The 17,240-nt window shown below is 41.0% G+C and overlaps 1 protein-coding gene across 1 annotated transcript in view; it reads right to left on the minus strand.

Annotated features, from left to right (window-relative positions):
- FBXW8 (F-box and WD repeat domain containing 8) overlaps window positions 1-17,240 on the minus strand; it is a 130,553-nt gene that overhangs the window by 54,081 nt on the left and 59,232 nt on the right. The window contains exons 6-7 of the mRNA XM_036824077.1: window positions 5,983-6,179; window positions 2,833-3,039 (exon numbers count right to left, since the gene is read on the minus strand). Of these exons, the coding sequence (XP_036679972.1) occupies window positions 2,833-3,039; window positions 5,983-6,179 (404 nt within the window). The remainder of the gene's footprint in view (window positions 1-2,832; window positions 3,040-5,982; window positions 6,180-17,240) is intronic.

The raw sequence follows: 17,240 nt of genomic DNA on the forward strand, positions 1-17,240 counted from the left end.
GGCGGACTCTTAACCACTGCGCCACCAGGGAAGTCCCCATGTCTGCTTTTATCACAGTTAATCAACAGTGGACTCTAGCTAACCCCCAGTTCTGTATCAGGTACAAAAGAAGATAAACCAGACTCTCTGTTCTCATTAAGCCTTCATCTGAACCCTAAACATACAGGCCCAGAGGCACAGACACAAACCCTCACGTGGACACAGCTCCAGGCAAACTCTACTGCTCTCAGTCTCATACCAACCTAGTAAAACGTGCTGCCAGGCCGGACGGAGACTGACAGGACCAAAGCGTGGAGCTCACAAGCAAGGTGACACAGAGCCTGCACATGAGACTTAAGAATTATGACAGTACATTATGGGATGGCAGGATGCTACTAAAATCTCACAGAGCCACCCATTACATGGCTTAATTCACACAGAAATGCTGGTTTTTCTGAGGAAGCAGAAAATCCATTAAACGTAATCAGATAGAAAGTCCTACCTCTGCAAAAATAAGGGAAGTTTCACAGTTAAAGCTTGGCTTCCCTCACGTTCAAGAGGGTGGCGTTCATGCTGGAAAAGCATCTCAATGCAGAGTTATCACCAGCACTACTAACAACAACCCACCCACCCACACAAGTGTTTGAAGGTTTGGTGGTGTACTCACAAAATATTTGGATGACTAAATGCTACTGTCAGATTTCAAAGAGGCACTTAAACACATTCTTGTAGCAAATTTACTTCCACTCTTAATTTTAAAACACCAATGAAAACTACCCGTTAACAAGTTATTAGAGGGACTATAAACTTTTAAAAATGAATTTTCATCAAATTAACATAAGAATCAGCTAATTATTATAATTAATGCTTTTTAATTGGGTTGGAAATATTGAGAGGCATCCAAAAAAGTGCCTACTTACATCAACACCTAAAGGATGCTCCCAGTCTAATTTTGTGCTGAGCTATCCCTTTAACTGGTTTCTCAAATATATCCACTGCAATTGTATCACTACAGAAATAGATCCACTCAGGTAAGTCAAAGAGAAATAGGACCTGTTAGATGAAAAGTTTATTAAAAATATGAAAAATTTAAACCAGGCTAGGATTAAATAAACTATCACCTCACTACACTGAGAACTCGAGAAATAAGTGAGATAACTGAAACTTGAAAGCATGATGGATGAAAAATTAGAAAGCAAACAGTCTCTCTCCTCTCATCAAATGAGCTCACCAGGGATCAGAAAAGAAAGTGTTTTCAAAGGCTAAGAAAGGAAACTGCCTTAGGAAACCAATTGCTGTCCCTTTCCCCCCACTTCCTGGGAAGACAAAACACAGGAATTATATCATCACAGACTTTCCAGCTAAGATATGCTGAATATACTCCAGCAAAGCAGGCCAACTTGAGCACAAAGGGATCCCTTCTCACAGTGAGACTAAACTAAGCCACATGTATTTTCTACAGCTTTATGTATCTTCCTGGTTGAAGAATATATAATTGGAATCCATGTTGCAAAGCCAGTGAACACCTAGATAGGTGAGATTTGATCTTACAGGTGACTACATAGGAGAAACAAGATGTAAAAATCACAACCAGAGGCTAGACTCAAACTATGAGTGCTAGAAAGAACAGGAAGCACACAGTGATCGCTAACTCTCCAATGCCAGGTACTATGCTTAAAGCTTTACACGTATGTTTTCATTTAATCCTACAATTCTATGAAGTAGGTACCATTATGAACTCCCTTTTACAAATGAGGGAACTGAGGCATAATGAGGGTTAAGCAACCTGTTTAAGGTCACACAGGGTAGCAGGTGGTAGGGCTGGAGCTGGAACACAGACGGTGTGCATCCAGAGACTGGCTCTTTTCCAGGTCACAACTCTGCTACCTGAAAAGGGCCCCCTTCCTTAGGAGAAGGACGTCGTCAGAGGAGCTGCTGGCTCAGAGAAGTTCCTTCCCGGGATTACAACCACTGCCAGCAAGGTCAAGACCCAGCAAATTGGAGGAAAAGCAAAACAAAACAAACCTTTATCCCTCTCCCCCGATTCCACGGGAAGAGAAAGAGTTCTGTAAGTCAGCTTTAAGACTAAGTACTTGGCCTGCAGTCAGGATGGTAAAATACTAAGTAGTGATAAAATTGAGTCATCATGCAAAGAATTTCGATTAAAAACTTGTCTCCCTGTTTCTGGCTCAGAGAGTATCAGAGGCACTTTTACAAACTGTGGATAAGAATGAATGTAAATTTTGATGCAACCTTTTTAGACGGCAACTTGGCAATGTCCATCAACCCTCTGACCAAGCAACATAATTGCTAGCAATTTATCCTAGAGATTTACAAGTTGCAACATGCACTGCAGCACTGTCTATAACAGCCCAAACAGAGAAAGCAACCTAAATGCCCACTAGTGAGGAGACTGGTTAAGCAGACTACGGGTTGTAAGCATCGCTGGAATTCTAGGGAGAGGGAGCTCACATGGAATGCTCCCCAGGGTACATTACTGAATAAAAACGTTGGGCACAGAGCAGTATGTATACTATGATCTCATTTCAACAAAGGTATGTTTTTTAGTATATAAATGTACCTATATATGCATTAAAATTTTCTAGATGGATACCTAAAAAGTGTTAATAGTTTCTTCTGTGGAATAGGGCTGGGGGAAGGGAAGAGAAAGAAAACAATTACTTATCGTATTATATCATTTAGAAATACCTGAATTTTTTTTAACCAGGCTGATATATATTGCCTGAACACATCTTTTAAAAATATATTAGAGATCTTTAATTTTTAAATTGCCTTTTAAAAAATAAAATCCATGTTCTTTTTCGTTAATTGCACATCTTGCTATTTTTGTACCTTGTTTCCTTCGTACACCCATCCCAGACTCTTCACACCAAAAGCAGCCTGGTTGGCGGAGACATCCAGACATGTGACAGGCTGCCCGTAGACATAATGGAGGGTTCTGGCAGAGTCTTCGGCTTTTAGCAGGTATACCAGATCTCCAGCAGTGGCTACTGCCACAGGATACCTTCCAGTATCTGGAACTATTTCAAGGTAGTCAACCTGTTAAAGAGTAAGAGTCATTTTAGTCCTTCAGGTCTCGCCTACAATTCATCCTGACTTGCTCAAAAATACACAATTCCTCCTACACATCAATGAGAAGACCAGCAACCCAAGAGAAAAAGACGGGCCAAGGGCCAGTTCACAGGAAGTGAAACACAGTTGCTACACAAATGAAAAGATGCTCATCGTAAAAGAAACACAACACACTCCTAACAAGAGAAAAGGTGAAAATTCACCAAGATAGCATTTTCATCTGTCATATCAGTAAAGATCAATTAGTCTGATAAGACATTGGGCTGGAAGTGGAGGGGGGACAACCACATTTATGGATCCCATTAAGGTTGGTGGGATGTAATCTGGTCCAAAATCTGGGAACACTTAACACAATGTCAGATGTGCATATGCTCTGACACAGCAAGTCACTTCTAGGAATTTATTTACAAATAAACTCACATTTATGCAAAACGACTGTGTACAACGTTATTTGCTGTAGCACTATTTGGTCATAGCTAAAAACTAGAAAACCCTAAACATGCCTTACTAAGGGACTAATTAAATAACTTACAGTACATCCATGTATTGGAATACCATGTGGTCACAGAAAAAAGCAGGAAGACATCCTTTATAAACTCAAACAAACGGAGTCACCTCTAAGATAAATTTGGGGGAAAAAAGCAAGGTAACAGGATTCACAGCGTGCTACTGCGTGTAAAGGTGGGGCAGAGGAAGCCTGTGACACGCTTGTCTTGTACGTGCACAAATCTAACTAACAACGGCTGCCTTCAGGGAGGGAAATGAGTTGTGGGACAGAGTGGAAGGGAGATTCTCACTGTAAACCTTATTGTGTCTTTTAAATTCTGAACCACGAGGCTAGAATAACTATTCAAAAATAAAAGTTAGTTTTTCTTTTTTTCACAAGAAACTGAATAAATAAAACTCACTCAGTTCCAAATTAGCCAAAATCACATTTTAACATTTGTGCAAATAGCAAAAATGTGTTGCTAAAAGGTTAAAAGCACCCGAGTTACCTACTTTCTCCTGCTTTCAATGCCATCCTAGGGTAGGAAGGGCACTGCAAGCATTTTTATGCCACAGTCCTCCGGCTCCATTACTGCTACTACTTTCTCTAATCTGCATGGGTATGAGGAGCTGCCTTTAAGAATAATTTGCTTTCCTACGTTCGTAAGTGGCATGCTTCCCCCGAGTGCAGTTTACATCGGGTTTTCACCTCCCTGAGTAAATTCTGAGAGTACAAAAGCAGAAGGCAAGCCACCTATGTAATTATGAAAATCCATGGTTCCTGACAAGAAGCCAAACGAGTTCAAAGGCCTGAATCCTGAGAACTGTCCAGAAGCGCTTGAGACAGTAAACATCTGGGTGGCTCTGCTAACCCTAAGGACCCACAGTGTGAGTGGTGGTCCCACATCCCCAGCCGAGGGCCCATCGCGAAGGACGGCTGTTCCAGGCCAGTATTACAAACCTGGGAACACTGCCGCTGTGATTCAGGGAGCCTGTCTGAGGAAGACAAAGATGGCCCAGCTACCCAGGCCAGGAGCTGCCTTTTCCAGAGAGTACTTTCTGTGGCCAGCCCTCCCCCAGGGTGAGAAATAATACATAAAGGGCGCCATAACACAGGCCTCCAGCAACGGCTGCTTCATTCCTCTCTCCCCATCCTAAAAATCACTTCTTGCTTTCCTAAAATCAACATCCTCAGTCTAGCCATTTAATTCACCTTCATGCTGGATGTGTGATAGACCAAGAGGCTCAGACTGACTGCGGTTGTGCCATTTTCTGGGAACTGTAAACTACTTCAGAAAGCTTCTGGTCGGTGCCAGGATGCCACCTTATTGCCAAGGCCGGATTTGCACTTTCTGAAGGGACTCACGTCTCAAGTAATTGTCTGAGTTCATAAAGCTATTGTTGATCTACAGTGTTCTTTAGGCAGAAACCAAATAACAAGCACTATGTAGCTTTGAGAACAGACAGGAATATGGTACTTTCACATTTTTCTAATAAAACCCCAAGAGAAGAAGACAGCATCAGGCAGTTTTGAGAACACTACACTAGAACCGCAGAGGCTGAGCATTAAAGGGACAAGCAGCTTACAGAGGTGAAGCGGTGATGCCATGGCTTTTTAGTTATTCATGTCTAACAAGATTTTCACCAGGGGAAAAGGGAGAGGAACAGGATTTGTTCCAGGTCAGGCCATCAATTCATTATTCAGCGTTGGCTTTTCTGTTCACTCCCCCACCAGTGCCAAAATCAAGTTTGCTTTAAATTAAATCCAAATTCAGCACAGACAGATTTCAGCTCTTCCTTCTTACCACCAAATCATCTCCCACCGTGCAAATGTTGAGGCTCATGTACAAGTGAACTCAGAAACAGGCTCTATTTAATGAACTAGTAAGGTTAACTGAGCTTCACACATGATGTCATGGAACACGGCTACCCGATTAACACTGACTTGAATCTATACTCACTCAAGAGTTACCCTTAATGCCAAGTGAGAAAATCTTCGGATGGAGAAAGTGTAGGATGGAAACTTTCTTTCCCACATAGCCTGCGATGGTACCACTGAGCTCATCTGCACTTACGTTATCAGGCCAGATCCTGATCTCAGATTTCCAGGGGTGAACGTCCTGTTAATGTGAAGGAGGCTGAGGACCACAGTGATGAGAAACTGCAGCCCCGATGTCAGCCTTGAGGTCAGAATCACAACTTCTTATCAGGGGCAAGTCAATTCACTGCTCCAAGACTTTATTGGCTTCTTGGTAAATGAGGAAAATAAAACTACTTATTTTGCAAGGCTGTTGTGAGATTTATGGACATAAGGCCCACAGAAAGCCCTGAGTGAATGGGCACTGCCAACATCATTACTATCTGTTTATATCAGACCCAGAGATTCTAAGAATGAAAAATAAAATGACCAGACTAAAAGCTCACCAGTTTCTGAACTTCAAATTCTGCAGCTATTTGCCAATATCCCTCCTCATTGGGGCATAACATTACGACATCAAAAGCAGAAGCTGTGGCAACAGTTGCATCTTCCTGGCTGAGGGCTAGTGCTTGTATTCTTGCATCATGCTCAAAACGATGAATAGGATACCTTCCAGTCCTTAGATCCCAAATATTAAGAAATCCTATGTAGAAAAAAAAATTCAGGTAACAATTTTAAATTCATTTAGTATGCATAATTATAAAATAATCATGCAACATAAAGAAAATTTAAAAGATAAATAATAAATTGGTAAAATTCTGCATCACATACAACAAAGAGCCTATTTCCTTAATATATAAAGAGCTTCTAAGATTCAATAAGAAAAAAGCAACTGAAAAGTGAGCAAAGGACATGAGCATGCTATGGTGTTCACAGAAAAAGAAACGCAGTTGACATATAAACATTTAAAAAATACAAAAATTCACTCACAATTAGAAAAATACAAATAAAAACTAAAATAGGATACTATTTTTCACCAAATTGACAAAGACAAAAAATTTCATAAACATTTTGTTTTTGAGGATATGGGGAAACAGGCTTTCTCTTAAATTGTTCATAGGAGTGTGAACTATTTCACCTAACTCTGGAGGCAATTTGATAATATCTACCAAATCACAAATGTATATAGGATAGTTACTACGTTTTTAACTATGTCAAAAGATTGGAAGCTATCTAAATGTCCACCAATAGAGAAATACTTAAATAATGGTATCTCCATAGTTTGGAATTTAAATAAAATGAGCAATTAAAAGAGTCAGCCTTACACATGAGCTATATAAAATGATCAATAAAATATACTGTTAAATGAAAAAAGGAAGGACAGAATAGTGGTATAGTATGCTATGTTACTTTTGCATTTTAAAAAATGTACACACACACATACACACAAATGTATACACAGACTATCCTGGAAGGATACTTAAGAAACTTAACAATGAAAAAGAAATTGTTAAGAATTGTTAAGGCCTCTAAGGAAAGAAACCAGGGAAAAGGGACAAGAGTAGGAAAGAAATTTACTGTAACATCCCCTTGTATATTCTGAAAAATTTCCCCAAAATTATCCTTGCCAAAAAGATAAATTTTTAAAAAATGCTTTTATGAGAGAGATCTAAGAAGAATGGGAGGACATAATTGCTGAGTAGTTTTAACATATGGAGTTCTTAATTCATTCTCTTATTTGTCCACTTATGCAACAAATAATTTTTTCTAGTTTTGTTAAAATATAATTGACACAGAACATTATATAAGCTTAAGGTGTACAACAGAATGATTTGATATATGTATATACTGTGAAATGATTACCATAATAAGTTTAGTTAACATCACCTCACATAGTTACAAATGTCCTTTTCCTTATGAGAACTTTTAAGATCTATTCTCTCAGCAACTTTCAAATATACAATACAGTATTATTAACTATAGTTGTCATGCTGTACATTACATCCCCAGAACTTATTTATTTTATAACTGGAAGTTTGTACCTTTTGAACACCTTCAACCAATTCCTCTACCCCTGGCAACCACAAATTTGATCTCTGTTTCTATGAGGTTTTTCTTTTTTTTAAGATTCCACATATAAGTGAGATCATACAGCATTTGTTTTTTTTCTCTTATCTCACTGAGCATAATGCCCTCAAGATCCATCTATGTTGTTGCAAATAGCAGGATTTCCTCCTTTGTTGTGGCTGAGTAGTGTTCCACTGTATACATACACCACATCTTCTTTATCCACTCATCTGTCAATGGACACTTAGGCTGTTTCCATGTCTTGGCTATTGTGAGTGAACACGAGGGTGCAGATATCTCTTCAACATAGTGATTTCATTTCTTTCAGATATATACCCAGAAGTCAAATTGCTGGATCACATGGTAGTTCTATTGTTAATTTTTTGAGGAAACTCCATACTGTTTTCCATAGTGGCTGCACCAATTTACATGCCCACTAACACTGCATGAGGGTTCCATTTTCTCCACATCCTCACCATTTGCTATCTCTTGTCTTTGATGATAGCCATTCTAAGAGGTGAAGTAACATGCAAGAAATTATTATTGAGCACTTTTTATATGCCAGGCACTGACCTAGTCACTAGCAACATCTGAAAACAGCCATTAACCTACATTCTAAGAGGTTCTTATAAGTATTTTACATCCCTCCTCACCACCACCTTCTTTCAGCCACAGTTAGCAGAGGTGTTTTATTTTGCATAGTCTAAAACACGAGCTTGACTATCCCAGACTTGTTAAAAAACCACGATTTAGGGAATTCCCTGGCAGTCCAGTAGTTAGGACTCCACGCTTCCATTGCCGGGGGCCCGGGTTCAATCCCTGGTCGGGGAGTAACTAAGATCCTGCAAGATGCATGGATGGAGCAGCCAAAAACAAAAAACAAAAAACAAAACCACCACGGGGGAGGGGTGAGATGTGACAGGGTGAGAGAGTGTCATGGACATATATACCCTACCAAATGTAAAATAGATAGCTAGTGGGAAGCAGCCGCATAGCACAGGGAGATCAGCTCGGTGCTTTGTGACCACCTAGAGGGGTGGGATAGGGAGGGTGGGAGGGAGGGAGACGCAAGAGGGAAGAGATATGGGAACATATGTATATGTATAACTGATTCACTTTGTTATAAAGCAGAAACTAACACACCATTGTAAAGCAATTATACTTCAATAAAGATGTTTAAAAAAAAAACAAAAAAAACACCACGATTTACCCATATACTATACACCCTTCTCCCCAGCCCCTTGAATGCCGCTCCCCAGATGAATTCCTCTCACACACACTGGCTGTGTCTCCACCCTTCTCAAACTGTCTACAGCAATGATATCCAAGTGCAGCCCCCGGACAAGCAGCATCAGCCACACCTGGGGGCTTATTAGAAACGCAGGTTCTCGGGCAGCAAACTCTGGGATGCATGCCCAAGTTTGAGAACCAGTTGTCTGCAGGAACTTACACTTTTCTATCAGAAATATAAACTTTTCTGTATTTGGAAGGCCACTTATTCTTTTCTTGCCAAATAATTTCTTTTTACCACTCCCATCCACTAAGCTACCTTTTTACCCACAAAGATTTATTCAAGAAAATAATGACTTTCTGCATCATGCGGGATAATGTCCTGTTCCAATTCCAACTGATTTTATTTTCAAAAATCACTGAAAATAATTGTGTGCAGATAACACAGTCTGTGGTTGTTTGAGTTCAAATTCAGCTCCGCTGCTTGCTAGCTGAAGGCCTTGGGCAAGTTACTTAAAGCTGAGAGCCTGTTTTTTCATCTGTAAAACTGAAGGGAACATTACCCATTACACAGGACTGTTGGGCAGATTAAAGGAGATAAACCACACAAACTATTGGAGACAGACCAAGCATTTCTATATTTTTATGTATTCTATAGTGCCTGCCATGTTATAGAGCATATTTAATCTATTAATAACACTAATTTCCTCTCTATTGCCCATCCATAAATCCAGTCCTATTTCCTATAACTTTCTAAAATAAAGCTTTCACTTCTCATCTTTTTGCAATCCCTCTTCCCATTTTTCTTGTCTTGTACTTTGTCCTTAACAGTAAATGCTTTGAACTTAGGATCTTACTATAAGGTATCATTCATCACTAAATAAATACAGCGAGTCAGAAGAAAACAATACTTGTGGGTTGCTTTGCAAGCCTTTCAAACTGTCAGTAGACTAAGTAGGTGATTACAAACAAAAGCAGAGCTTTCTTCAAGTTAAATGTTGCTTCAGATGTAAAACACAGTGCACTCTTCTAAGAATTATGATAAACTTGGGGGATAAGCAGATTGCAAAAGGCTCCACAACACATTCCTCTGGCAAATATTTTAGCTAATTCTTTCCATTTCGACTCAGAAGAAGCAGATACACTGCAAAAAATGCCAATGACTCTACACATTAAATAGGAGACCGGCACATTCCAGGATGTGCCTCTTCCAAATAGGCCTGCACTGCATTTGTTTGCAGACATTACAATAAAACAGTAAAGCAACCACTATTGCATGAAGCCTCTGAGTGTTCAATCACTTGTCTCCTCTCCTTCAGCGCTAACTTCCATCTTGGGAAGAGCATCATTATCTTCGTTTGACAAAACAGAAGAAACAGAAGCTCTGAGTGGTTCAACAACTGGTCCAAAGCCACTTGGTACGTGAGGCGGCTGGGCTGGAAGTTAGCTAGGAAGTGCAGGATGAGCGGCTGCATTTACAAGTGCATAAAGTAACCATGAGCTCCATGAGTAATCGACATAAACTTAACCTGTGTTCTGCCAAGTGTGGAAGTTATTCAACCACAGCTCACTCGAAGCACACATGGAGTTTATCTATAAACACATTTTTCATTACTAATCAAGCACTAGTTTTGTTGGCATCGTTTCCCCAACAGAATTGTATGCAACAAAATACCCTTTACCACAAGGTTGCAGAGCTATTCTAAGAAGGGTCTTTTTAGAAAATATCTTCTAGGTGCCATCCATTTAATGGTCACATCCTTCTCTTCTGAATGCCTGTTGTGTCATCATCTTTGTCCGTCTTCTCTACTGCAGCTATTAAGTGTATAACTCGGCCAGATCCCCACTTGTCATCAGTGCCACTATCGTTTGCACAGTCCTCCAAGATCACTTTTAGGTGCATTAACATTTAGGATTGTTGTGTCCTCTTGATGAAGTGACCCTGTATTACATGAAATGTCCCTCTTTGTGTTATGTTCTTTGCTCTGAAATCCACTTTGATATTGATATAGTCACTCCAACTTTCTTTTGGTTAGTGTTAGCATGCTATGTGTTTTTCTGTCCTTTCACTTTGCGTTGTGTCTTTATATCTAAAGTGGGTTTCTTGTAGACGGCATTTAACTGATCTTGCTTTTAACTGGGGTATTTAGACTACTTACCTTTAATGTGATTCTTGGTAAGGATGGGTTTAATCTACCATTTTGCTGCTTGTTTTCTATTTGTCCCATTTGTTCTTTGCTCCCTTTCCCCCTCTTTTTCTGCCTTCTTTTGGACTGAGTATTTGGATTAATTATGTGTTTATTTCATTTTAATTCCTTTGTTGGTTTATTAGCCAAAACTCTTTGTGTTTATTTTAGTTGTTGCTTTAGGTTTTTAGCAACCATCTGTAACTACCAGTCTACCTTCAAGCGATATTACACCACTTCACATACAGTGAAGCAGCGTACTTCCATTTCCTCCCTCCCAGCCTCTCTGCTATTGTTGCCACACTTTTTATTTCTACTGTATGTTATAAACCCCACATACATTGTTATTATTTTTGCATAAGCAGGCAATTGTCTTTTAAAGAGAAATAACAAAAAAAGCCATTTATATTTACCCATGTAATTACCACTTCTACTGCTCTTCCGCTTACCACTTTTAACATTATTAAATCCTGCAGCTTTTGCAAGATGTGCAATTTCACTTTGCAACTGTGTTGCTGGATATTTGACCCCAAGACACATGAGCAAGGTGAGCAGGAACAGACACAGCAGCTAACAGGACAGATGCTTGAGTGAAAGCTAATTTTATAAAAGGTCATTTTATTATTTAATATAGTTATATCATGTTACTTTTACAACCTCAGAACTGCAGGGGCTTGAACAGTGAATACTTGAATTATAAGAATATTTTATAATATTGTAGTGGATTATTATCCATGTTAACCAATATTTAGCCAAAAAGTTATTCAACAATACATTTAACAGGTATTTGAGCCCCTGCCTTTCTAAGCACTGGGGAAACTGCAGTGAATAAAACAAAATAAAACAAAAAAGTCCCTGACCGCATGGAGCTGACATTCTAGTGGCATCCTGTTTGCGGGCATACAGGAGGGATATGACCTCTGTTCTCACAAAATTCTCACTGCAGAAAGACATGTTATAGTCATGAAAATATAACAAAAATATAAAAGGTATATATACAAACTGCAATGGGACAATGGCTAAGCTTAACAATGGATAAGTCCTATTGTCAAACTATTTTAAGATTCCCAAAAAGGAGCAGCTAACTTATGCAGACATTTCAAGTTGAACTGGGTTCACATACATTGCACAATATTAGTCAATACCTATCAGAGCCAAATAAATTTCCTTCCTAAACAGGTGATGATTTTAAAAATTTGATGTAAATTCATTTGAAAGGCCAAGTTTTATCATATTGCAGACACAGCACTAATACGGATTTGGCTCCTAGTACTGGGTGGATTTCTGAAGTGGCAGGATTGTGTCCTTTTTCTGCTACATTTCCTACAGAGTGACTTCACAGTACTGAAAGTGGCTGAACATCAATAAAGGTTTGCTGAATGTTTGTCTTATGTTTTAGCAATGGAACATTTGGTTGTAAGAAACAAATCCACTGAAACTGGTTTAAATACAAAAGGAAACAGACTGAAAAGGAACAAGGTTATTTCATGGAACCCAAGGGCAGGAAATATAGCTGGACAGTAAAAGGGATCAGAACCGGAAGTAGGAAAACATTCAGCTCAAGGTAGTACATCTCTTGCTGCACCATACATCTTGCCTCTGCTTCTCTCTGTAACTGTGCGTCCCTCTCTCTCTACACAAAGCAGCTTTCTCTATTCCCCACTTCACAAGGTCTTCTACTCCAAGCACACAATTGAGACTGAAAGTCTGCAGCCCAAATGGTTCAGCCAAGAACATGAATCAGCTGCCCCCAGGCCTGAGGTCCCCATCCTTGTCTACTCAGCTGATGTCAAAAGACCAACTCAAATTCTATGAATATGTCCACTTCTAGAGGGGCTTCAGAGCAAGGAGACACCCCAAAAGGTGTCTACCACCTTTATCCTGTATGCTAGGCCAAGGAGAAACAAGAGAAAACTTCTCAGCAAATGCAAAGGGAGCTTCTGTGTGGTTCCTCAGTAGTGACTTAGTAAACAGGTCATTGCCATCATTCCCTGAACCAGGCATAAATAACCCTCAGCTGATGCCCACACCGGGAAAGCTGAAAGGAAACCAGATGTCTGTCTTTCTCCATGACAAAACCTCAATGGCTGCATAAAAGATGTTTATCTCTGAGCTAGTGCTGGGATCACAATACTGTTCCATTCATGAGAAAAATGAAAAGGACACAGGCAAAAAAAAAAGGGTCTCTCAAAAAAGGCGGAAGACCACAATGAGTGAGGGCCATCGGCCCAATAAAGTAGACAGGAGTAGGGCTTGGCAGTCCCACTGCTCTCTGGGCTCAGGGCCCTCCACCTTGACAAGCAGCACCAGGGCTGCAGGAACTCTGAGTTCACTCTAGCCTAGGAACAGTCATTAAGGGGGAGATGAGTAACGATGGCCAGTCTTTGGAGGAGACATAAAGTCTGCTCAGCAGCTGTGGATGGGCACCCATGCCAGTTTGCAGCATGCCCCTTCCACCTCCCAAAGGAGGCCAGCCAGAGTGTGGTAATGAAACTGCACATAGTGGAAATGGGATCTAAATGAGTTTAAACTGATTTATGTTAGCTATTGTAAAGATTATTCAATATCAGGAAAGTGCTACCACTGTGAAATAATGTCGACAATCCTTAAGACCTCCACCTAATGGTACTTGCACAGAATATTTATATTCCTCGTCATAGGAACAAGGACCACAATGGATACCATTTTTGTTTTATTAGGGATGCATATTTAAATTAATCTGCTATTTGCCTAAACAATTAGCTGCTTCTGTTTGCATGCACAAAGCCAAAACTGCAATTAGGCTTCCATCAAAAAGATAAGTCCCAACTAAAACTGTCCCAGTGGAATCATAAGAGCTCAGGGCAGAACTTCCCAAAATTGCTTTTTAGCATAATGGTAATTATGTTAATTGCTTGAAAGGTAAATAACTGCTGAACTGGTTTTGGAAAAAGACAATTGGTATTATCCCTCCCCTCTGATCTTTTTCATGCACCATTAAATTTAAAACAGGTCAACAGTTTAGAAAGTCATAGACTGGTCACTTATTGAACTGCAGAGTTTGTCTTGTGGTCTTTCGCACTTTTTTTTTTTTTAATTAATTAATTTATTTATTTTTGGCTGAGTTGGGTCTTCCCTGCTGCGCGCAGGCTTTCCCTAGTTGTGGCGAGCGGGGGCTACTCTTTCTTGCGGTGCGCAGGCTTCTCATTGAGGTGGCTTCTCTTGTTGCGGAGCTCGGGCTCTATTTGCATGGGCTTCAGTAGTTGTGGCACACGGGCTTAGTTGCTCTGCAGCATGTGGGATCTTCCCAGACCAGGGCTCGAACCCATGTCCCCTGCATTGGCAGGCAGATTCTTAACCACTGCCCAACCAGGGAAGTCCCATCGCGCTTTCTTGATCAGAACTTATTTTAGGGCTTCCCTGGTGGCGCAGTGGTTGAGAATCTGCCTGCTAATGCAGGGGACACGGGTTCGAGCCCTGGTCTGGGAAGATCCCACATGCCGCGGAGCAACTGGGCCCGTGAGCCACAACTGCTGAGCCTGCGCGTCTGGAGCCTGTGCCCCGCAACGGGAGGGGCCGCGATAGTGAGAGGCCCGCGCACCGCGATGAAGAGTGGTCCCTGCACCACGATGAAGAGTGGCCCCCGCTTGCCGCAACTAGAGAAAGCCCTCACACGAAACGAAGACCCAACACAGCTAAAATAAATAAATAAATAAATAAATAAATAATGTAGCTATTAAAAAAAATTATAAAAAAAAAAAAAGAACTTATTTTAGCCATGAGCTCCTGTTCACTTGAGCTCGCACAATAAACACCTGAGGCTTGGTCTCAGCTTCATAATAATTAAGTAGACAGGATCAACTAACTGCAGTTCAGAGACACTGAGTGAAGCTGACTATTCATAAAGACAGCTGGCAATCTCAGTGTCCACCATGTAAATAAACACTTGCCTATAAGAAATTAACGAGGAGTCAAAGGAAATTCTACCATGAGAAAAAGCATCTTAACAGAAATTTAAAATACACCCATACAGGTCGTAGGTGATCAGTAAGTGTTCCCTGCTCTTCCCTGTATGTCACAGGAGGAGCCATGCAAGAAAGCCAATCCTGCAGATCTCTGGCCGACAGAAAATAGGCATATTTTTACTACAGTGTAAACCTGGGGCAAACAGGGGCCCAGGGCAGGCCACCTCCCAGCCCTGAGGAGGCTGGCCAAGTGCATCTGTGTGTGTGGGGTGGGGGGGATGCTTCTGACCCAGGACGGGGTGAGGAGGGACTTGGGCCCCACCCAGTCCAGGGGCCCTGATATTTGCCCTTCAGGCACTGCTCTCAGCCCAAATATTTAGAGGTTCGCCTGCTGAGTTTCTCCTTGGCCCACGGCAGCCATGGGAGTGATGACTGTGGGGGGCCTGGGGTGTGTGTGTGTGTGTGTGATGCAGTAACCAAAAACAGCTTTGACGAAGCTTGGACCAGGCTGGGAAAGTGGGAAGAGCTGGGAGAGGGGAGAGTCAGGAGGCAGCCAAGCGCAAGTCCCAGTAGTAACATTTTTGGTGGGACTGGGGTTCACTGATATAGAAGCTTCTCATAAACCCACAGCTGAATGACTGCTTTCCCTCTTGCATGTCTCATGTCTAAGCGTAAGGCGCTCCTTGTAACCAGTTGCGTAAAATATCTGCATCACGGGCACGTGTTAAAGAATCTGTGTGTTAAAGAGACGTGTGCTGAAGAAACCAATTGTTAAGAGATTTTCAAGGATGCTTCAAGGGTTATTTCTTTGGGCTTCTTCATGTCTGATTCATGTATTAAATCGGGCGTTTAGAAAAAAATAAATAAATAAATAAATATACCCATAGCTCTCACTAAACGTGTACCTCTTCACTCATTAAGTCTACACAACATCACTATGAAATGTAAGCCAGAGATGTAAGCGGCGTAAAGTCTGAGAGGACAAAACAAGTTCTGCTTTCATGGGAGAAGAGGCCAGTAGGACATTAAAATCAGCATAAACAAGGGACATAAAAAGAAGGGCTAAATCATGGAGGGTCTTGAAAAAGAAGAAACTAAATGAAATTTATCTCTCACCTAGATGCTGCATCCACTGTGCATGTCAACCTCAACATCCCAGCTGAACAGAGCTCTAAAGCTGAACTCTGTTGCTTATGGCAGAAAAACAATACATATGAAGTATTCTGGAAGCTGCGTTCCAGACTGACAAGGGAATGTGAATGGGCTTGTGGACCAATGAAGTGACTGGTTAGTGCATAAGCAAAGGAACGACCAGACATAAGATCACCAAAGCCGAAACTGAGTCAAGAAGGAGGAAAGATGAATATATTTAGTAGTCTCAAGTTCAAAGCAGAAAGAAAGAACATTCTAAAAAGGAAAATCAAAAACAAAGAGACAGTAAATTGAAAAGGAGGCAACTGATATAGTGTAGGAATACGACAATGTGACTAAATAGAAGCATTTACAGTTAGCAAAGTCAAAGGAAAAACAGATCGATGGGGAAGAATTTGGACCAGCTCTTCTATAAGGGGAAGTGCAGAGAAGGCAGATAGTGCAAGGAAGACATCATTGTGCACACAGCCACTAACTCCAGCCAATTTTCTCCTGCACTATAAGTACTAAGTGATGTAAACAATATAGAGTATATCTGGAAAACTATATCAGACGCTGGGAGTGGTCAACGTCTCTAGAGAAGAGAGGGGGTGACTGGGGGGAACCAGGACCTGGTAGTGGTAGGGAGAGAAAGAACACTTTTTTACTACATGTTTTTTCTACATGTAATACTACATCAAACAATTTGTTATAATTTGCACACATATCTTTATAAATATTAATTTTATCAGTGATGAGAAATCTTTATTATTTTTCCCAATCACAATCCACATAATTTTATAATTAATATTTAACACGGATATACAAAATTAAATTAAAAACTCAAATTCTACTTCCGATTCATTGATGGGTTAAAGTGAATTAAACTCCAAAGGAAAGGGCTTCCCTTGTGGCACAGTGGTTAGGAGTCCGCCTGCCAATGCAGGGGACATAGGTTCGAGCCCTGGTCCTGGAAGATTCCACATGCCACAGAGCATCTAGGCCCGTGCGCCACAACTACTGAGCCTGCTCTCTAGAGCCCGCGAGCCACAACTGCTGAGCCCGCATGCCACAACTACTGAAGCCCGCGTGCCTAGAGCCCGTGTTCCGCAACAGGAGAGGCCACCACAATGAGAAGCCCACACACCGCTGCAAGGAGTGGCCCCTGCTCGCCGCAACTAAAGGGAACCTGCGCGCAGCAGGGAA

This window comes from Balaenoptera musculus, chromosome 14, assembly GCF_009873245.2.
Source record: "Balaenoptera musculus isolate JJ_BM4_2016_0621 chromosome 14, mBalMus1.pri.v3, whole genome shotgun sequence".
Lineage (NCBI taxonomy): Eukaryota > Metazoa > Chordata > Mammalia > Artiodactyla > Balaenopteridae > Balaenoptera > Balaenoptera musculus.